General features: G+C 53.1%; 3 protein-coding genes across 9 annotated transcripts in view; 2 read left to right on the forward strand and 1 right to left on the reverse strand.

Moving 5' to 3' along the window:
- The window catches only part of SBK3 (SH3 domain binding kinase family member 3), a 137,221-nt gene that overhangs the window by 52,352 nt on the left and 63,090 nt on the right, over positions 1-21,779 (forward strand). The window lies entirely within an intron of this gene.
- The window catches only part of LOC132509740 (probable N-acetyltransferase 14), a 65,638-nt gene that overhangs the window by 7,393 nt on the left and 36,466 nt on the right, over positions 1-21,779 (reverse strand). For 2 of the 7 annotated variants that reach the window (XM_060131106.1, XM_060131108.1), the window contains exon 1: positions 2,912-3,138. The exons of 4 other annotated variants lie outside the window; for them this stretch is intronic. The gene's annotated coding sequence lies outside the window, so the exon portion shown is untranslated. Of the gene's footprint in view, positions 1-2,911; positions 3,253-21,779 lie in introns of those variants that run through there. One more of the 7 variants, XM_060131114.1, reaches the window with a different exon arrangement.
- C19H19orf85 (chromosome 19 C19orf85 homolog) lies at positions 70-21,261 on the forward strand. The gene is made up of 3 exons (XM_060131928.1): positions 70-172; positions 14,771-14,975; positions 20,979-21,261. The coding sequence occupies exons 1-3, from the start codon at positions 70-72 to the stop codon at positions 21,259-21,261; spliced, it is 591 nt and encodes a 196-aa protein (XP_059987911.1).

The following is a 21,779-nucleotide window of genomic DNA, read 5'->3' on the forward strand; positions in this document are numbered from 1 at the left end:
AAAATAAAAGCAACCAGAAGAGAACATTCCCACCTTCCAACAACTACACTGGTGGCTCTCAATGGGGCAATGGAAGCTCCCTCGACCACCACCACCACGCCCTCCACCCCAGCAGACATGTGGCAATGCCTGGAGACTGTTCTGGTTATCTGGCTGTCGACTGGAGGAGCAGGTGCCCCTGGCATCTAGTGGGCAGAGGCCAGGGATGCTGCTCAACGTCCTACGATGCACACTACAGCACCACCCCCAACCCCAAACAGCAAAGAACAATCAGTTCAAAATGCCAGTGGTGCTGAGGTTGAGAAACCCTGCACTACCCCCTCCCACCTGCCTACTTCTGGGCCTAAAGACTCTGACTTCCCACCTACAGCGATTCCCCTCATCTCCTGGACCGTTCCCATCAGTGTACCCACAAGCCAAGTCTCCCATCTTTGTAACTTTAAAAAAAAATTTTTTTGGCTGCGTTGGGTCTTCATTGCTGCGCACGGGCTTTCTCTAGTTGTGGCGAGCAGGGGCTACTCTTCGTTGCGGTGTGCGGGCCTCTCATTGCGGTGCCATCTCTTGTTGTGGAGCATGGGCTCTAGGCGCGTGGGCTTCAGTAGTTGTGGCACGTAGGCTCAGTAGTTGTGGCTCGCAGGCCCTAGAGCACAGGCTCAGTAGTTGTGGCACATGGGCTTAGTTGCTCCGCAGCATGTGGGATCTTCCTGGACCAGGGCTCGAACCCATGTCCCTTGCATTGGCAGGCGGATTCTTAACCACTGTGCCACCAGGGAAGCCCTCCCATCTTTAAAAAAACAAAAACCCTTCACCCCACTTCCTCCTCCAGCTATGGCCTCATTTCTCTCTGTCTCCTTGCAGCAAAGCAACTTAAAAGTGCCATCAATACATGCTCTTTCCCATCTCAAACCCTGTCAATCAGATCCTACCCCAGCCCCCTCCACTCATGGCCTCCTAGTTGCTAAAGCCAGTGGTCTCTGCTCAGTGGTCAATGGACGCCTTATTCTCTCTCTCCTTAAACCAGTCCCCTTGGCTTCTGGGATACCGCGCTCCTCACCTGCCACCCTTCTCAGTTTCGGGTGCTGGTCCTACTCGTGAATGTAGGAGAGTCCAGGGCTCTGTCAACCCTCCTATTCTGTATCCACACTCTCCCTGGAAGCCCTTCACCCACTCCTGGGACTTCACAATCTATAAATTGGACAATTCCAAAATTGATCTCCACTTGATACCTGTCCTTTGAAACCTACACCCCTGCTAGACTATGCCATTTGGATGCCTAATAGACAACTCAAACTTAACATGCCCAAAACCTAAGTCCAGTTTTTGCTCCTGCTCTCTCCCCTCTCTGTCCCCCACAAATATCTCTTTCACTCCCAGTCTGCTCCATCTCCAAAAACACCTTTATTCTTGCTCAGGCCAAAAGTCCCAGGGCATCCTCACCTCCTCTTTTTCTCTCACTCTCTATGACCAGTCTGTCAGCCGATTCCCCTATTCGAGCAGGAGCATCCTTGGAATCTGGCCACTTCCCACCAAGTCCCCCATTACCACCTTTTTCTAGGGCACCAACATCTCCCTCCTGGGCCACTGCAACAGCCTTCTGACAGCTCTCCTAGTTTCCACCCTTACTCTTCCTAACCCCAGTCTGTTCCCAACACAGAGGCTGAATGGAAACTGCCAACACAGACAGACCATTTCATTCCTCTGTGCTAAAGCCTTCCACTGCTCCCATTTGAGAGCAGAAAACGAACCCCTTACAAGAACCTTCAGACTTCCCACGGCTTATGGCTTCCTTCCCTCCCTGACTGTCCTGCTAGCCTCTCCAACCCTCAGAGCACCATGGTCACAGGGCCGGGTCAGGCATGCCCACTCCCACCTGGGGGCCCACACAGGCCCCTGCCTAGTACCCTCTTTCCTCCAATATCCAGTAAGCTCCCTCCCTCACCTCCAAGTCTTTGCTGAAATGTCATCTTGGGGAATTATTCCCTGACCACCCTACCTAACTCTGCAACCCCTCCCAGCATGCCGCATTCTCTTTCCTTGACTTATTTTTTCTCTCCATAGGGCTTATCACCTTCTAACCTACTTTATAATCAGAGTTTCCCAGCATCAGCACTGTTGATATTGGAGCTGGACAGGGGGCTGTTTCCTGCATTGCAAGTTGGTTAGCAGTATCCCCGGCCTCGGTCCACTAGATGCTAGTGGCATCTTGTTCACTGTTGCATCCCAGCGCCTAGAATAATATCTGGCACAGAGTGAGTACTCAGTGAACATATCTTGAATGAAAGAAAGCTGGGCATCCCTTTGCACAAGCCGTAAAGATTCCCTTTAAAAAGATGAGCGTCCCCTTTAAAATATAAGCAAATCCTTTTAAGAGGCTATCCCAGGAAGCTGCACGTGTCTTTCAGAAGGCCGGCATTCCTTAAACAGGTGACATCCGTGCTCTGAAAGAGCCGGGACCCATCTTATCTGGTAAAGAGCACCCTCTTCAAAAGGCCGGGCCACACCCTTCCAATCAGGCCCGACTTCCCCTTTAAGAGGATCCTGCTCCTGCACAACCATCTCCACCTTCTCTGAGCTAAACTAGGGACTGCTTTGAAGCTACTAGGATTCAGCAGCTTTTCTTTCAGTACCTGGGACACTGTCACCGGCCTTTAAAGAGACAATTTATTCTCGGGGGGTGGGAGGCGGGGGGGTGATGGAAGCGGGAAGCTCTTTATAAACTGCACAACCTGCCCCGCCCCTTTAAAAAGCAGCCCCTTGCCCTTTAAAGAGTCGGAGCCGGCCCGGCGGACAAAAGTCGGAGGTGAAGTAGCGCCCTTCCCTTTAAGGCATCCCTTCCGGTTTCACGTTCGCCGTTTCCCCAACGTCTCCGCCCTCCGGTCCCTCCCCCACCCCCTCCCCTCCGGTCTCTCACCTGCGGCCCCGACCGGGGAATGAGCTGGGGAGACCCAAGGCCTTCCCGCGGGGATCGATGGGAAGGCGGGGCCCCTGCGGCGGCGGTGTAGGAGTGGGGGCCGGGGAGGGGGCGGGGGCACGCTCCCTCCCAACGGCCCCCGGCGCGAGGCACCCAACCTTTATCGGCGGCCTCTCGCGCACACAAACCCCGACGTCGCCGTCAGTGCGTCAGGACGCCACGTGCGCAGAGGCCCCGCCTCCGTACCCCCCATTGGCCGCCGGCTGTGGCGGCCCTTCCTGGCGCAGGCGGCGCGAGGCATCTTGGGAGTTGTAGTACTGTCGGGACCCCGACCACTCGGGCCTTGCGGCGGTCGCGGGGGTCGGCCTAAGGCCGGGGAAAGCTGGGTTGGGACGCAGGGTCGCACGTTCCCCTTTATTAGCATCGACTCCCTCTCGTCTGTGGTAGAATCCTCTCCCGCGGCGCGGTTCCCGAGCAGGCGTCGCCCACCAGGGATGTGGTCACTCCTGGCCTGGCCCCACGACCAGGCCCTCGGGGCTCCCATTTTTTCCCCCGTTGGGGAAACTGAGGCCCGCAGTGCTTCCTGCCCCGCAAAGGTACCACGTGCTTGCGATTCCCGGGCGTCTGTTGCATTCTCGCTAGTGCGGCTGTTGGGGAAACTGGGCCCTGCTATGCAGGGGGCTGCCCAGGGCACCAGGCACCCCTGCCTCCTTCGCAGCCTGGGGTCTTAGGGGAAAACGGGGCTGTCCTGAATCCCCTCTCCCTCCTTCCATGTTCAGCTCTCACGAGCCTCGGCCTCTAAGTCAAACTGACTTTTCTGCGAGTCATCCAACTAGTTTCTCAACCATGGCACTGGTGACATTTGGGCGGGTCTTTCTTTACTGTGGGGGCTGTCTTGTGCCTTGTAGGGTGGCTAGCAGCATAGTGGCCTAACCCTAACCCACTAGAGGCCAACAGCCCTCCTCGCCACCCGGCTCCCCTCCACCACACGTTATGACAGCCGTCTCCAGACCTGGCTGCAGGTCCCCTGGTTGAGAACCACTATTCCAAGACAATCCTCTTCAGCCTGACAGCTACCCTTACCGCGTCCCTTCTCAACTACCGGAAAGCCCTTATGCTAGGTGGGGTCCCATTACATGCTCAGCGGCACTCATCTCTGTTCTAGGACAGACGGATGGGGTCTGACTTTGCCACCCCGTTGTCCCCAACAACCAACAAGGGGCTTAATCAGAAGCAGACGGCACTCTGTTGAATGAGCGAATTTTTACAGCCTCCCATACAGTTTCCCAAGGCCCCCAGGCAGGCTGGGACTCAGGCGTGATCTGAGTTGTTGGACCTGTCCCTGCCCGGCAGGATCTTTATGAAATCTGCAGTGAATTCATGCATATAAAACCCTTGGCTTCCAGCTCAGCCCAAACGTTCCCCTCACTTCAGCTTTCACCTCCCCTGCCAGAAACGAAGCTGCCAGAGGCACTGGGGGCGGCGGGGCGGGGGTGGGGTGGGGGAGGGACACCCGAGGAGAGTTCTGAGCTGTTACGGAGTAAAGAGGGGAAAGCTAGGAAGAGGAGAGACCTGCAGGCCCTGCCCCCTGGGGTCTGTATCCAAGGCTCCGCAACACATCAGGCTCTGGTCGCTAACAGAGGCTTGGGGATGGAGGGAGGATCCCTTATGAGCAACTGGCTCCCGCTCTCGGGGCCTGGTGCCTCTTTGGGGAGGAAAACAAAAAAGTGCAGATTTGACAGGCTCATTTTCAAGACAGCAGTGACAGCCCTGTGGTGTGAGTGATGGGACGCTAACACCGTGTCTGGCTCTCCAGGGACACGGCCGGGAAGAGGAGTTGTTCCCCCATCCATCCCTGAGCTGGACCTCTCATGGAGCCTTGTATGTGGAGTCCTCTGCAGCTGACACAGATATCATAGAAAGTTATTAGAGGCACCCAGTCCAGATTCTGTAGTGTCCAGACTCTCAGTCCTTACCCAGGACCCTCCCCAGATCTTGCCCTAGGAGCTGGGATATAGCAACGGGGGCTTGGGAGGGGGCAACAAAAGTTCGGTCCCAGTGAGTTTACAAAATCTACAGGGGGTGAAGGGTGGCAATAAACAAGACATAATAAATAACACGTATCCCATGCTATGTGCACAAAAACAGAAAGATAGATCAATGGAACAGGATAGAAAGCCCAGAGGTAAACCCACGCCCATATGGACACCATATCTTTGATAAAGGTAGCAGGAATGTACAGTGGAGAAAGGACAGCCTCTTCAATAAGTGGTGCTGGGAAAACTGGACAGATACATGTAAAAGTATGAGATTAGATCACTCCCTAACACCATACACAAAAATAAGCTCAAAATGGATTAAAGACCTAAATGTAAGGCCAGAAACTATCAAACTCTTAGAGGAAAACACAGGCAGAACACTCTATGACATAAATCACAGCAAGATCCTTTCTGACCCACCTCCTAGAGTAATGGAAATAAAAACAAAAATAAACAAATGAGACCTAATGAAACTTCAAAGCTTTTGCACAGCAAAGGAAACCATAAACAAGACCAAAAGACAACCCTCAGAATGGGAGAAAATATTTGCAAATGAAGCAACTGACAAAGGATTAATCTCCAAAATTTACAAGCAGCTCATACAGCTCAATAACAAAAAAACAAACAACCCAATCCAAAAATGGGCAGAAGACCTAAATAGACATTTCTCCAAAGAAGATATACAGACTGCCAACAAACACATGAAAGAATGCTCAACATCGTTAATCATTAGAGAAATGCAAATCAAAACTACAAGAAAAAACAACAACAACAACAACAACAAAAAACTACAATGAGATATCATCTCACACCAGTCAGAATGGCCATCATCAAAAAATCTAGAAACAATAAATGCTGGAGAGGATGTGGAGAAAAGGGAACACTCTTGCACTGCTGGTGGGAATGTGAATTGGTTCAGCCACTATGGAGAACAGTATGGAGGTTCCTTAAAAAACTACAAATAGAACTACCATATGACCCAGCAATCCCATTACTGGGCATATACCCTGAGAAGAGCAAAATTCAAAAAGAGTCATGTACCAAAATGTTCATTGCAGCTCTATTTACAATAGCCCGGAGATGGAAACAACCTAAGTGCCCATCATCGGATGAATGGATAAAGAAGATGTGGCACATATATACAATGGAATATTACTCAGCCATAAAAAGAAACGAAATTGAGCTATTTGTAATGAGGTGGATAGACCTAGAGTCTGTCATACAGAGTGAAGTAAGTCAGAAAGAAAAAGACAAATACCGTATGCTAACACATATGTATGGAATTTAAAAAGAAAAAAAAATGTCATGAAGAACCTAGGGGTAAGACGGGAATAAAGACACAGACCTACTGGAGAACGGACTTGAGGATATGGGGAGGGGGACGGGTGAGCTGTGACAGGGCGAGAGAGGGTCATGGACATATACACACTAACAAACGTAAGGTAGATAGCTAGTGGGAAGCAGCCGCATGGCACAGAGATATCGGCTCAGTGCTATGTGACCGCCTGGGCGGGTGGGATAGGGAGGGTGGGAGGGAGGGAGAAGCAAGAGGGAAGAGATATGGGATCATATGTATATGTATAGCTGATTCACTTTGTTATAAAGCAGAAACTAACACACCATTGTAAAGCAATTATACCCCAATAAAGATGTTAAAAATAAATAAAATAAATAAATAAATAAATAAATAACACGTATCCCATGCTATGTGCTGCTAAGCGTCTCAGAGAAAAAAATACAGCAGGAGAGATGGGCGTGGGGGCATGTCTAGAGCTGGGGCAGTGGGTGAAGGCTTGATGTGGGACTAAGCAAACATCTGGACATACGCCTGTCCAGTCCCCAGGCATCCTTTTTTTTTGGCCGCGCCACACAGCACGCGGGATCTTAGTTCCCTGATCGGGGATCAAACACCAGGGATTGAACCCACGCCCCCAGCAGTGGAAGCGCAGAGTCTTAACCACTGGACTGGCAGGGAAGTCCACCCAAGCATTCTTATTTCTGGCCAACAACACCCCGCCCCAGGTACTTTTCGCAACCCCTCCCACTAGATCAGGCATCCCATCCAGCCCCAGTCCCTCTGAGCCCCCTGCCTTGCCAGCCAGGTGAACCATTCTTCCCATGGGGGACAGGGATGGGAGTGGGGGCTGCAGTCTTTGAAGGTGGCCAAGACTACCTACCCAACACTTCCCTGGGCCCAAGGTTGTCACTCACGTCCCACAAGCCCTGTGTGCACGTGGGGGTGTCTCTGCATTTACCCCCAGCCAAAAGGATTGGCAAGGTCTGCACCCCCATCCCAAGGAAGTAGTCGAAAGAGAGGAGAAACCCTGGTAGGAATTGGGGAGCCTGGCCTTTCCCTCTTCTCCACTCTCCCTCACCCATCCCTACCAGCCACACTCCAGGTAGTGGGGGACGTGTGCCAGGCTTCTGGGGCACTCCAGCTCCAAGGTGGCTCATCCAGGACCAGAGTCTGGGCCCTGCCCACTCTGATTACAGAGCGTGGAGGGCGCTCAGGTCCCACTCACCGTGCCCCCACCAGTGCTCCCGGACCCCAGACACCTGAGCCTTTCGGCCAGCCTCCCTTCCCTCTAGAAGTGGGGGTTGTCCTGCTGTGTGGACATTCGATTCCGGTTTTGGCCACTCAGTCCAACACCTTGGTGACAGCACAGCCCGCACTCACTGGAGAAGAGAGGATTGGGGTTGGGGACACCTCTCCCTGGAGCAGCCCTCACCCAACCCCCCAGAGGAGGTGGCTGGGGCAAAGACAGGACTCCCAAGGCCAGAGACTAAAAATAAAATATCCTACAGACGTAGAGAACAAACGTATGGATACCAAGGGGGAAAGTGGGGTGTGGTGGTGGGATGAACTGGGAGACTGGGACTGACATATACACACTACTATGTATAAAATAGAGAACTAATGAGAACCTACTGTAGAGTACAGGGAACTCTACTCAGTGCTCTGTGGTGACCTAAATGGGAAGGAAATCCAGAAAAGGGGATATATGTATACGTCTGGCTGATTCACTGTGCTGTACAGCAGCAACTGATACAGCAGTGTAAAGCAACTCTACTCCAATAAAAAAATAAATAAATAATAAAATAAAATATCTTTTTTCACATAAGTGGAGTAAAAAGAGCAGAGATACACTTTAAGTGTGGGGGAGGGTAGGGGGCAGGCAAGAGAAGTCCCCAAGTCACAGCTGTCAGCTGTCCCAGGAAGAAGGAACCAAGGGGCCAGGCTGTGCCTCCCATAGACTGAGGATGCTCCTTTCCAGCATCTCTAGGGGTTCTCATGGGGTGCCCGAGCCTGCCCTGCCCTGCCAGGCCTCTCCACATGGAAGGGGCATCATCCTCAGCTCACTGGGGTTGGCGGGGCAGTAAATAAAGGCTCTCTGAAGGCTCTTGGCCAGGCACAGAGCTGGAAGTGATTCCTGCAACCAGGAAGGGACTTAACTGGGGGCAAGGCCGGGGTCTCCAGCCCCAGGGTCCAGCTCCATCCAAGGCCTATCTAGCGGGTCTCACATGCATGTCAGAAGCCCATGGAGGCTGCCCAGGGCATGGGAGCCAGAGGAGACCCCTCACCCAGCCTGGGGGGAAACTAGGGCAGACTCCCTGGAGGAGGACAGTTCACAGGGTCCCATCTGTGTGGGGAAAACAGACCCCTCTGTTTGTTTTTTGTTTTTTTGGCTGCGTGGCAGGCGGGATCTTAATTCCCCAACCAGGAATGGAACCCAGGCCCTCAGCAGTGAAAGCGCGGAGTCCTAACCACTGAACCACCAGGGAATTTCCTAGATTTCTTTCTATATGTAATATATATAATCTCTCTAGATAGACCGATAGATAAATAGATAGATAAAGATAGAGTCTATTGGTTCTGTTTCTCTGGAGAACCCTGACTAATACAAGAAGATTTTCCTGGGTGGGCCTGATCAAATCAGGCAAGATCTTTAAAGCTGGGTCTAGAGGTCAGAGCAGTGGAATATCAGTGATTCTCCTGCTGGCCTTGAAGACACCAGCCTCCAAGGGTTCTACAGATGCAAGGAAATGAATTCTGCCATGCGAGCTTGGAAGAGGACCCTGACCTCAGCCTGCACCTTGATTGCAGCCTTGTGAAACCCTGAGCTAAGGACCCAGATCAACTGTGGTGCCTGGACTCCTGACCCACGGGGACTGTGAGAAAATTAATGCACGTTGTTTTACACCACTGTGTTTGTGGTAATTTGTTATGCAGCACAGATAACAAATACACTTCTTGTGTTGGTTTGCTCGGGCTGCCATAACAAAGTGCCACAGGCTGGGTGGCTTAAACAACGTAAAGTTATTTTCTCACTATTCTGGAGGCTGGAAGTCCAAGATCAAGGTGTCAGCAGGGTTGGTTTCTCCTGAGGCCTCTCTTCTTGGCTTGAAGACGGCCACCTTCTCCCTGTGTCCTCACATGGTCTCCCCTCTGCACCTGTCTGTGTCCAAATTTCCTCTTCTTGTAGGGACACTAGTCATATAGGAGTAGGGCCCACTCTACTGACCTCATTTTAATTTAATTACCTCTTTAAAGACCTTATCTGTGAATACAGTCACATTCTGAGGTATGGTGGTTAGGACTTCAACACATGAGTTTGGGAAGACACGATTCAGTCCATCGCTCTTCTCAGAAGAAAAGATGTAAGACAAATACGACAGTGTTGGCCCCTCTGAGTTATGGGCTGGGGACACCAGGAACCTGCCACCTGTACATTTTTACAATAAATTTTATGGGGAACAAAGGCCCTCTTGGACTGGGTGAAGAGAGTGCTGCAGCATAGCAGGGTGGAGGCAAGGAGGGACAAGCCTTGTTTGGGCTCCCAGCCTGGCCCTGTCACCTCAGTTTCCCCCACACACACACTGGAGAGGGATGTAGGGGCAGGGTCAGCGAGGCCTGCAAAGGAGGTTTGGGGCAGGGCCCTGAGCTCCGGGAACTACCTCTGTCCCAAACCCTCCATGGCTCCCCATCACTCTTGCCCTCATAACCCAACTTCTGCCTAGCCTACAAAGCCCCGCGGGTCTGGCCCCCATCCACTTCTCTGACTTCACCTCCTCTCATCGCTCTCCCTCTCTCACTCCCTTCAAGCTTCCTCCTGCCTCAGGGCCATTGCACCTGCTGTGCCCTCTGACTGGGAAGCTCCTGGCTGCTACCTCTTCCATTAAGGTTGCAAGACAATTATAACCTTCTCAAAGAGGGCCTCTCCAACTGAAGTAGCACCCCTGCCCCATCCGGCCTCCAACTTACTGTCCAGTCTCAGCATCCTCACAGCACATCCAGAACCATAATTTCTTGTTTACAGACGTCTCCCTCCCAGACTCCTACAGGGACAGACGGTGCTTGTCTTGCTCACCACTGCATCCGCAGCTTCTGCACACAGCAGGTGCTCCATAAATGCATTTTTTTTAAAAAAAATTACTCATTTGGCTGCGCTGGGCCTTAGTTGCGGCACGCAGGATCTTCCTTGAGCGAGCGGGATCTTTCGTTGCGGCATGTAGGATCTCTTTTTTTTTTTTTAGTTGTGGCATGCGGCATCTTTTAGTTGCGGCACGCGGGCTCTAAGTTGCAGCATGCGGGATCTAGCTCCTTGACCAGGGATCTAACCCTAACCCCCTGCATTGGGAGCGCAGAGTTGTAACCGCTGGACCACCAGGGAAGTCCCCATAAATGTTTGTTGAATGATTACATGCGCCCCACCTACCCCCAATTCCAAGGGCTGGGATAGGAGAAAGGAGCCTGTGAATACCTTCTCATACCTGCAAGTGCAGGTCCTCAACAAACATCAGAAGAAGCCAGCCCTGACCTGTGAGCAACTCTTACCAAGATCGAAAACAGGGGGAGAAGGGCTCAAAAGTGGGGGCCACACCTTGAGGACACTCCAGCGGGGAGTCCCAGCACCAGCCTGGGACGTTGGCGCCCCCTGGTGGAACATCCCCAGGCCAGACCCTGCCGGCCGGCCGGTGGCCCCCAGTGTATTCCAGGCTGGTCTGGCGGTGGGACAGAGCTGGCCAGCAGATGTTGCCCTTGGCTTCTGATGGCTTGGATGAGCCCACTCCTGGAGCTGGGTTAGCAAAGGTCATGCCCCAGCCATGCAGGGGTGGCCCCCTGCCTGTCCTGACCTCCAATCCTCCAGAGACCTCCCTCCTAGCCTCTTGCCAAGGGACCCTGGGCCCTCCCCTCTGGGCCTGAGAGCAACAGGACAGGAAACCTTCCATGCCAACCCACAACACTACACGTATGTCCAGGGGACACACGGTCTCACACACACACACACACACACACACACACACACACACACACACACACACACGAGTCTGCCCAGACCAAGACAGAGAGGCAGTCAAAGTCTGAGAGACACTCGAGAGGTGGTGAAAGGGACAGAGACGGTGAGAGAAGCCAGAAGCACACGAGTGGTGGGAGGCGTCATCAGAGACACAGTGAAGAGGAGAGGGCTGCAGACAACCCAGCGAGGGGCAGGAGAGCCAGGGGGCAGAGGAGGAGAGAGCAAGGGGGACGGAGAGACAACACCAGAGCTGGTGAGAGTCACAGACAGACGGAGAGTCACAGGGGCCGGGGGCGGAGCACAGGGGGCCCGTCACGTCCCCACACCTGTGTCCACGCTGCCCTGTCCTCAGCTGTGGTGAGGCGCATGGGTGGTCCTTGACGTCTGGTCCACCCGCTGCTACTGGCCTCACTGATTGCAGCTCACAATACACTCCCAAGGGACTGGACCTCTGGCAACCTCTGCCTGGTGGTCCCCACCCTGAGCCCTGCACCTGGCTGGGCCTCTGCCACGGCCATTGCCCACCGGGATGCCACCGCTGTGCCGATGCTGCCTTTGGCATTGCTGGATGGTGCGCGGGCCTGGGAAGCAAAGGCCTGATCTCGGGCCTATGCTATCTCAAGTTCAGACCCCGGCCTTGCCACTTCCTCGCTGTGTGAGCTTGGAGAATTTCCCCTCTGCGCTACCTTCTTATCCCAGTTTTACCAGTGAGGTAATGGAAGATGGAATCAGGACACAGGATCTCCCAAGTGGTGGCAAGGAGTTTTGTTTTGTTTTTTTAAAAATTATTCCCTAACATTACACTATATCACATTTGATAGCTCTCATTTCAAAAGGACTCCTTGGGACTTCCCTGGTGGAAGTGGCTAAATATCTGCGCTCCCAATGAAGGGGGCCCGGGTTCGATCCCTGGTCAAGGACCTAGATGCCGCATGCCGCAACTAAGACCTGGTGCAGCCAAACAAACAAACAAACAAAATATATATATATATATATATATATATATATATATATATATATATATATATATAAACAAAAGGACTCCTATGTTGGGAATTCCCTGGCGGTCCAGTGATTAAGACTTCGCGCTTTCACTGCTGAGGTTCAATCAGGTTCAATTGCAGGTTCAATCCCTGGTCAGGGAACTAAGATCCCACAAGCCGCCTGGCCGGGGGTGGGAGGAAGGACTCCTATGTATATTCTCTTCTTGAGCCAGAGTCTTTTATAATTTGCTGCTGATAATTTTATCAAGGTCATTTGGAGGACAAAAAGGTTATTTATAATAGATCTTAGAAATAATATACTTTAGTATTTAACAACTATGAGAGCTTTTACAAAGTTCTTAGTTTCCCTCCTAAGGGTTTTTTCCCCCATGTGGGTTAAATCCCCCAGCACAGCTGCCTGTGACTTTGGGTGACTGTGTGCCCGGACCTCAGTTTCTCCTTCGGGAAATAGGGACACTGATGCCTTCCTGTGAGTGCCCAGGCGCAGGCGGCCTCACCGAGGTGCAGCATGTCAGGCACTGGGGAACCCTGGGGGAAGCTCTCGCTGTTCTGTGTCTCTCTCCCTGCCTGCGTGCTGGGGGCGCCGGAGGCAGCCCCAGGCTCAGCCTCAGTGGCTGCAACCACTGGCCCAGTTAACGTGGCCTTGAGGGGAGCCCGGGAGGAGCCATCACTGGGGCCAAGCCTCTCCCTCTGTGCCCCGCCTCAAAGACGCCGACGTCCTAACCTGCAGAACCTGCAACTGTGCGACTTGGGGCGAAAGGGACTTTGTAGGTGTGGTGGAGTTAAGGATCTTCAGAGGGGGAGATGATCCTGGATTATGCAGTGAGTCCTTATAAGAGGGAGACAGGAGGGTCGGGGTCAGAAGGAGATGGGGCAATAGAGGCAGAGGGCAGGGCGATGCACTTTAAAGACGGAGGAGGGGGCCACAAGGCAAGGAATTTGGGAGACCTCTAGAAGCCAGAAAAGGCATGGGAACAGATTCCCTCTAGAGCTGCCAGAAGCAACACCTTGACTTTAGCCCGTGGGACCCATCTTGGACTTCTGACCCCCAGAACTGCGAGAGAATCCCTGTGCATGGTTTTGGGGTTTTTAAAAATATATTTATTTATTTATTTATGGCCGCGCTGGGTCTTTGTTGCTGTGCGCAGGTTTTCTCTAGTTGCGGCGAGCAGGGGCTACACTTCGTTGTGGTGCACAGGCTTCTCATTGCGGTGGCTTCTCTTTGCAGAGCATGGGCTCTAGGCGTGTGGGCTTCAGTAGTTGTGGCTTGTGGGCTCTAGAGCGCAGGCTCAGTAGTTGTGGCGCACAGGCAAGTGGGATCTTCCCGGACCAGGGCTCGAACCTGTTTCCCCTGCACTGGCAGTTGGATTCTTAAACACTGTGCCACCAGGGAAGACCCTGTGCATGGTTTTAAGCCACTAGGTTTGCGACAATGTGTTAGGGCATCCGCAGGACGCTCATATACCTCCCGACACAAACCCCCAATGCAGTCTTCTCAGAGCAAACACTGAGACGCTCCCTCCCTCCCGCACCAGCAGAGACCAGGTTCCCCCACTCTGGCCAACACCCTCCAGAGGCAAGAGGACCCCACTCCCAGCCCCAGGAGCCAGCCCCTCCTCCCTGCCACGTCCCAGCCCCCCGGAAACACAAGGGCCCCCAAGTCCCCCAGTGAAATGCCTTGGGGGGAACCATGCCCATGTTTTCTCTTCCGCTCCTGCCACAGCCTGGCTGTCACCCATGTCACCCACCTGAGCAGCGAGGCCCATACCACAGGTGTCCCCCCTCCCCTCTCCCCTGCTCACTCAGAAGCTCGGGTATGAAATGAAACGCAGGGTTTGGAGGTCAACCCTCCCCCCCGAAGCCAGCCCCTCCTGCAGGCTGGAAGACCTTGGGCACCGGCAAGCTGCTCTCTGAGGCTGTTTCCCTGGGACGCCAGGCCTGGAGCAGAGGGAGGCAAGGAGGCACGGGCAAGTGGGTCTGGAGGTGGGTGGATGGATGTGGGATGTCTGCCCACAGCGGGGGCTCCCGGCATGCCCCCCGGGGGCCACCTCCCCTCCTTCCCAGCCGGCACCCAAGCCTCCCACCGCCCTCCACTAGCCTGCAATCATGGCTCCTCCACGCTAATCACTGCTGTCGCTGCCGTTGACTCTGCTCCTGGCCTCGCTTCCCTAATGAGGGCTTTGTCCCCTTAATTGGCCATCTCCAGGAGCTTTTCTCTGGCCCCCCACCTACACTGCACTGTCCCAGATCACAGGTCCAACTATGTGCTAATTGGGCCCTTGGGGGGCACACAGAAAGACCCCTCCCCTCCCTGCCCCCTTGCCTTCCTATATCAGACCCCCACCTACAGGTGCCTCAAACCTCAGGGATGTTCTAATTGCCCAGGCCCTGCCTCTGCCAGCCCGGGGAGGGCCTTTCCCTGCAGAGCCCACCCACCCTCCCAAAGCCCATCTCTCTTCCTGTCCCCCACCCCCCAGCCCTGAACCTACAGCCCTGGCTGCTCCTTGCCCCTCACAGATTTGGGGGGAGCTACTCCAGATCACCCTGGCCATGCACCCCAGGGCCCGTCAGCCTCTGGAATCTCCGAGCCCGGCCCCCGGGAGCTGTATGCCTTCGTGACTGGGGCAGCCGCCTATGTGCTGCGCACCCTGCACCCCCGGCAGACCCAGCCCCCCAAAACGAGGCCCAACCATAGGAGGTTCCTTCACAACCAGATCTGCAGGTGAGGGGAGTGGGGTGGGAGGGGAGCCCTTGGAGTTGGGGAGACCAGGCCCAGACCGAACAGAGAGAAGTGGACCCCGGAGCTGGATGCAATCAACACCAGTATGCATTTACTGAGTGCCAACTGTGCGCCAGGCCCCAGAGACCCATCAGTACAAAGCAGACAAAATTCTCTGTCTTCATGGAGCTTGTGTTCCAGTGGGCAGGCCAAAATAAAGAGACGAATGATACGGTATGATGCTACAAAGTGGAGGAGCCTTGAAGACAAAGTGCTGAGTGACAGGAGCCAGACACAAACGGCAACCTATTGTATCATTCCATTTCTGTGACATATCCAGAACGGGCAAATGCACAGAGCCAGAAGGCAGATCAGTGGGTGCCAGGGGCTGGTGGGGGGCGATGGGGAGAGACTGCTAATAGGTACCGGGTTTCCTTCCAGGGTGATGAAAAGTTCTGGAACTAATTAGAGGTGGTGGTTGCACGACATCATGAATGTACTGAATGCCAGTGAATTGCACACTTTAAAATGGTTCATTTTAAGTGATATGAATTTTACCCCGATTTTTACAAACAATATGGTGTGTTCGAAGGTGATAAGTGCTGCGGAGGGCATGCTGGGGGAGGGTTGGTATTTTAGGTAAGGTGTCAGGGAAGGCCTCACTGAGGAGGCGACATTTGAGCAGAGACCTGAGAGAGGTGAGGGAAGGAGCCCTGTGGGTGTCTGAGGAAGAGCATACCAGGAAAGGGACAGCACGTGCGAAGGCCCTGAGGCAGGAACATCCCTGGTGTGTTCCAGGGCAAGTAAGAAGGCTGGGGTGGCTGGAACAGAGTGAAAGGGGAAGGGAATTAGGTTCAAAAGAAACAGGGCCCTGATCGTGGAGACCTCATGGGCCTCTGGAGGGACTTGGGCTCTGGGCTGGGATGTGGTACAATCTGAAAGGATCCCTCTGGGTGTTGAGCGGAGATCAGATTGTGTAGGAGGCTACTGCAGTGATCCAGGCAAGGGATGATGGTGGCTCAGATGATGGGTGGGGGACTGGGCTGTGGAGATGGGGTCCGACTCTGGGGCTTTTTGAAGGTAGCGCCTTTCTAACCCACACACCACACTTGGCCCCTCTCCCATGGCTCCCCATCGCCCTCAGGACAAAGGCTCTGCCCTAGTAGCCCCTGTTCCCCTTGCCAGCCTCAGCTCCCCATCTAGCACTTCACCATTCAGCCTCTGGGCCTTTGCACATGCTCTTCCCTTTGTGGTACAATGCGGTTCCCTGTCTCCAGGAATGTGGATGGAGACCTCTGTTCCTTCAGGTCTCTGCTCAGCCTGTCCCCACTCTCACACCCACCCAGCACCATCCCACCTTGCCCTGTGCTCTCCCCTCACCCTCTGACAGTAACCATTTTTTGAGGTTGCTGTGTGCCAGGTACAGTGTACTAAGGCCTTGCCATACACTACATCACTTAATGCTCCCAACAAACTCACACTGTAGGTTCTGTCTTTCCCCTATATTACAGCCAAGGAAGCTCAGAGAGGTTCAATGACTTGTCCAAGGCTACACAGCTAGACAGTTGATACAACCCTAGGCAGTCTGAATCCAGAGCCCATGCTCTGGACCACTTTATAGTTCTGCCTGGATATAGCATCTCAGGGACTTGATGATGATGGTGATGAGGAGGAGGATGGTGGTGATGGTGATGGTGACAGTGATGGTGATGATGGTAGTAAGGATGATAATGGTAATGATGACAGTGATGGTGATGATAATGAGGATGATGGTGATAGTGGTGATGGTGATGGTGAGGATGAAGAGGATGATGGTGATGGTGATGGCGATGATGGTGATGATGGTGATGGTGGTGATGATGGTGAGGATGATGATGGTGATGATAGTGATGGTGATGCTGATGATGATGGCGATGGCGATGATGGTGATGGTGAGGATGATGGTGACGGTGATGATGATGATGGTGATGATGATGGTGACGGTGATGATAGTGATGGTGATGGTGATGGCAATGATGGTGATGGTTGTGATGATGGTGATGGTGACGGTGATGATGATGATGGTGATGGTGATGATGATGGTGACGGTGATGATAGTGATGGTGATGGTGATGATGATGGTGATGGCGATGATGGTGATGGTGGTGATAATGGTGATGATGATGGTGATGGTGAGGATGATGGTGACGGTGATGATGATGATGGTGATGGTGATGATGATAGTGATGGTGATGGTGATGATGATAAGTATGATGGTGATAGTGGTGATGGTGATGGTGAGGATGATGATGGTGATGATAGTGATGGTGATGGTGATGATGATGGTGATGATGGTAGCTAAAATTTATCTGATACTTAGTATGTGCCGAGCACTGTTCTAAGTACTTCAGTTTTAACTCCCCGTACTCACTTACAGTGAGTATGAACTCATTAATCCCTGACAGTAACCCCAGGAGGTAGGTGCTTTTATAATCCTCCTTTTTCAGATGAGGAAACTGAGGCACAGAGAGGTAAGCTGACTTGCCAAAGGACCTGCTTTTCTGTAAGTAGGTGGCTCCCCCCAGCCAGCCCAGGACCGTGCCTCAGGAGGTCGTGGAACCAAATTTGAGTAAATGGGAGCCCGGTTCAGCCTAAACACTGCCCCCACACTGCAAGCCACCTTCCACCGGGACGCCCGGCTGTGGCCACACCCAGAATGCTCACCCGCACACACACATACACCACTGAAGAGGAAGACACTCATGTCCCCAAACAGGTCCAGCCCTGTGTTCCTGAGCTGGCCTCCCAACTCCTCTTCAGCCTCCTCTGCTCAAGGACCCCTCCCCATCTTCAGCCCTCCCCCCAATCTGGACCCTGTGATAATGCCAGCCTCTGGCCTCCCAGGCTCCCTGTCTGTCCTCCCTGCTCCCCAGGGCCAGCTTCTCTGCTAGAGCATCCCAACCTCCCCACCCCCATGCCCGGTTCTACCACGTGCTCCCCAGGGACACAGGCTGCCCACCAGTGGCCTTGAGGGCAGCCCAGGTAGCTCTGAAGCACAGTCCCCTCAGCACTCAAGCTCAGCCTAGGAAGATCCAGGTCAGAGACAAGCTCTCCTCAGCATCTTCCCACCCACGCCCTCCTCCTCCCTCCAGGTCCGCTCAGGCCCTGCTCCCTCAGGAACCCCCTCCCACCCACGCTGTGAAATTTTAACTTTTTGTGAACATTTTTCAAACCCACAGAAAAGTCAAGACAGTTGTCTGATGCAGCAGTTCTAAAAAGGTGGTCCCCTAGGCTTCCCTGGTGGCGCAGTGGTTGAGAGTCCGCCTGCTGATGCAGAGGACACGGGTTCGTGCCCCGGCCCGGGAAGATCCCACATGCCGCGGAGCCGCTGGGCCCGTGAGCCATGGCCGCTGAGCCTGCGCGTCGGAGCCTGTGCTCCGCAACAGTGAGAGGCCCGCGTACCGAAAAAAAATAAAAATAAAAAATAAAAAGGTGGTCCCCAGATCAGCACCACTAGCACCTAAGCATCACTTAGGAGTGTGTTAGCAATGCAAATTCTTGGACCCCACCCCAGAAACTCGGGGGCCCAGTAACCAGCATTCCCACAAGCCCTCCAGGTGTCCTTCCTGTTGTGCACTGAAGTTTAAGAGCCACTGGCCTATTGATCTCTCATGTAACATCACTTAGATTTTACTGTCCATAACATCTTAGCCTATTTCTTTCATCTATATGTTTTTAAATAAGTTTAAAAGTAAATCACAAATGTCACGACTCTTCAGCCCTAAATACCATTTATCCTTACTTTGTTCAGGTCAGGGACCATACGTGGCATGTAGTTGTTATGAAACTTAAATCAGTCCCCCGCCCCCACCCCCGCACCCCCTCTGTCATTTAACCTGACCTCCCATTACTGAAAACTTTCCCTGGGGCACTCAGAGCATAACTATCCTCCTTGGCATCAAAGACAGTGTTACAATGGCAGCTCTCACTAAATATAGGAAAATATATATAACATTGGGCTTCCCTGGTGACGCAGTGGTTAAGGATCCGCCTGCCAAGGCGGGGGACACGGGTTCGAGCCCTAGTCCGGAAGACACCACATGCTGCGGAGCAACTAAGCCCGTGCACCACAACTACTGAACCTGTGCTCTAGAGCCCGCGAGCCACAACTACTGAGCCCATGCGCCACAACTACTGAAGCCCGCGCGCCTATATCCCGTGCTCTGCAACAAGAGAAGCCACCACAATGAGAAGCACGCGCACCGCAAGGAAGAGTAGCCCCCACTCGCTGCAACTGGAGAAAGCCCGCGTGCAGCAACGAAAACCCAATGCAGCCAAAAATAAATAAATTAAATAAATAAATATAAATGTAAATATATATATATATATAATTCATCATTTTGAACATTTTAAAGTGTACAATTCAGAGGCATTTTGTATATTCATAATGTTTTGCAACCATCACCTCCACCTAGTTCTGGAACATTTTCATCAACTCCAAAGGAGAACCGGTACCCATTAGTATTCCCTCCCCATCCTCCCCTCCCCGCCAGCACCTGGTAACCACCAATCTACTCTATGTTTCCAGGGATTTGCCTATTCTGGACATTTCACATAAACAGAGTCATACAATATCAGATACTTTTTTTTTTGCGGTACGCAGGCCTCTCACCGCTGTGGCCTCTCCCGTTGCGGAGCACAAGGTCCGGACGCGCAGGCTCAGCGGCCATGGCTCACGGGCCCAGTCGCTCCGCGGCACGTGGGATCTTCCTGGACCGGGGCATGAACCCCTGTCCACTGCATCGGCAGGCGGACTCCCAACCACTGCCCCACCAGGGAAGCCCTCAGATACATTTTTAAATAAACCGTTTCCTGGAAGTTTACCATAGTACAAAAAAATGAACACATCAACCGTGTGGAGTTTAATGAATTTTCCCAAAGGGGCCCCACTGACGTAACCAACACTCAGATCCAGGAACAGGGCATTCCTTGTCCCAGAGACCCTGGTAGTACCTCCTTCCCATGAACCACACATCCTGATTTCTCTCACTGTCGATTGAGTTAGCCTGTTTTTGAACTTTATTTAAATGGCGTCACGTATCCACCTATTTTAACTCACCGCTTTTGTTCAACATTATGTTTTTGCATTAACCTGCTAGAACTTCCATAATCAAACACTACAGACTGGTGCAACAGAAATGTATTGATACTTTCTCATGATTCTGGAGGCTGAAGTCCAAGATCAAGGTGTCGGCAGGGAGAGGCCTCTCTCTTTGGCTTCACACGTGGTCATCCCTCTGTGCGTCCTAATCTCCTCTTGCTGGATTAGGGACCATACTGATGATGTCATTTTAATGTAATCACCTCTCTAACGACCCTGTCTCCAAATACAGTCACATTCTGAGGTCCTGGGGGTTAAAACTTCAACATATGAATTTTAGGGGGACGCAGTTCAGCCCCTAACAGTTTGTGAGATCCGTCTGCATTGTTACTGAGGGGTTAGGAATACTGGGGGGAGACCCGTGCAATGGCTATTACAATCATCCAGGTGGGGGAAGCTGGGGACTCCAACCAGGGGTTAGTGGAGATACTGAGAGGGTTGGTGGAGATGCAGATTCATAACTACTTAGGCAGTAGAATCCACAGGGCATCATGTTATAGTCACATTGCCAGCCCACAGTGCACCTTTGTGTGAAAATTTTGTTAAAGGCACCCCTTCCTTAAGACATTTTTTACTTTTACATGTTGGAATATAGTCATATTAAATCTAAATGTCAAAAATGTGCGTAGTGTTGGACGAGATGTGCTGCCTTGTGCAGTGCACAAACCCCACAGCTGTTCAGAGCTTCCCTATGAATGGGGTTAAAAAGATTACATTGTCAGACTCATGAAAATGGACCCAGGGGCAGAGACATTAGCACAGAGAAGAAAAATGTGGAGGGATAGAAGGGACAAATCACTCCTGGGATGGCAGATAGGAGGGGAGTCCTTCGTGGTCACCCAGCTAATGCCTGGCTCTCTCTGCAGGCAGTTTGCCAAGATCGAAGCTGCCACCCAGCGCCTGGCCATATCCATCCTGTCCCAGGAGGCACCTCCCCAGAGACCGCCACCCCAAAGGCCACCTCCACCACCTCCATCCCCCTTCCTGGGGGTGGCCTGTGATGTGGCCCCCACTGGCCCCAGCCTAAGTCTCGCTGCCCTGGACGCCTCCACCCACGACCTCTTTGAGGACATTGTGGTCCCCCCAGAGTGTCCCCCCCCAGAGCGTCATCTGACCTGTCCCACTGTGTGCTGGGCCAGGCGGACCTGAGGCAGGACCCTCACTTCTATGACTCCCTGCTCCCTACCCTGCATGCCCTGGGGGGATGGGAGGGAATGAGCTCTCAGCTCCTGAGGGAGGTTGGGTGGGCAGGTGAGAGGTGTCTTGTGCCTGCCATTCTCAGAGGATCCCTGAAGGCTGGGGGACCCGCTCCCCATGACACCCAATCACAACCCAGCCCAGGCTCCCAGACAAACCAGTCTGCGCCTCCCTCCGTGACAGTTCTTCAGCCACCGCCCCCCCACGAGCCCCTTGTCCCATCCACTACCCTCCTGGCAGCCTGTGGGAATATGAACCAAGCCCAGACTCCCACCTCTGACCACGGCCTCATGGGTCTTCTCCCAGGTCCAGTGCCCCCATCACAGCCCCTTCGGGGGGGGGGTTCACGCTTTCCCTCCCCCACCTTCTCCCTTCTTTCTTCCCAACCCCACCTCCTTGGCAACTGTCCCTTCAGTTCCCTCTTACCCTGGTTCACCTCTGCCTAGTGTCTGGTGTCATCTTATTTATTC

Source organism: Lagenorhynchus albirostris, chromosome 19 (genome assembly GCF_949774975.1).
Source record: "Lagenorhynchus albirostris chromosome 19, mLagAlb1.1, whole genome shotgun sequence".
NCBI classification, from domain to species: domain Eukaryota; kingdom Metazoa; phylum Chordata; class Mammalia; order Artiodactyla; family Delphinidae; genus Lagenorhynchus; species Lagenorhynchus albirostris.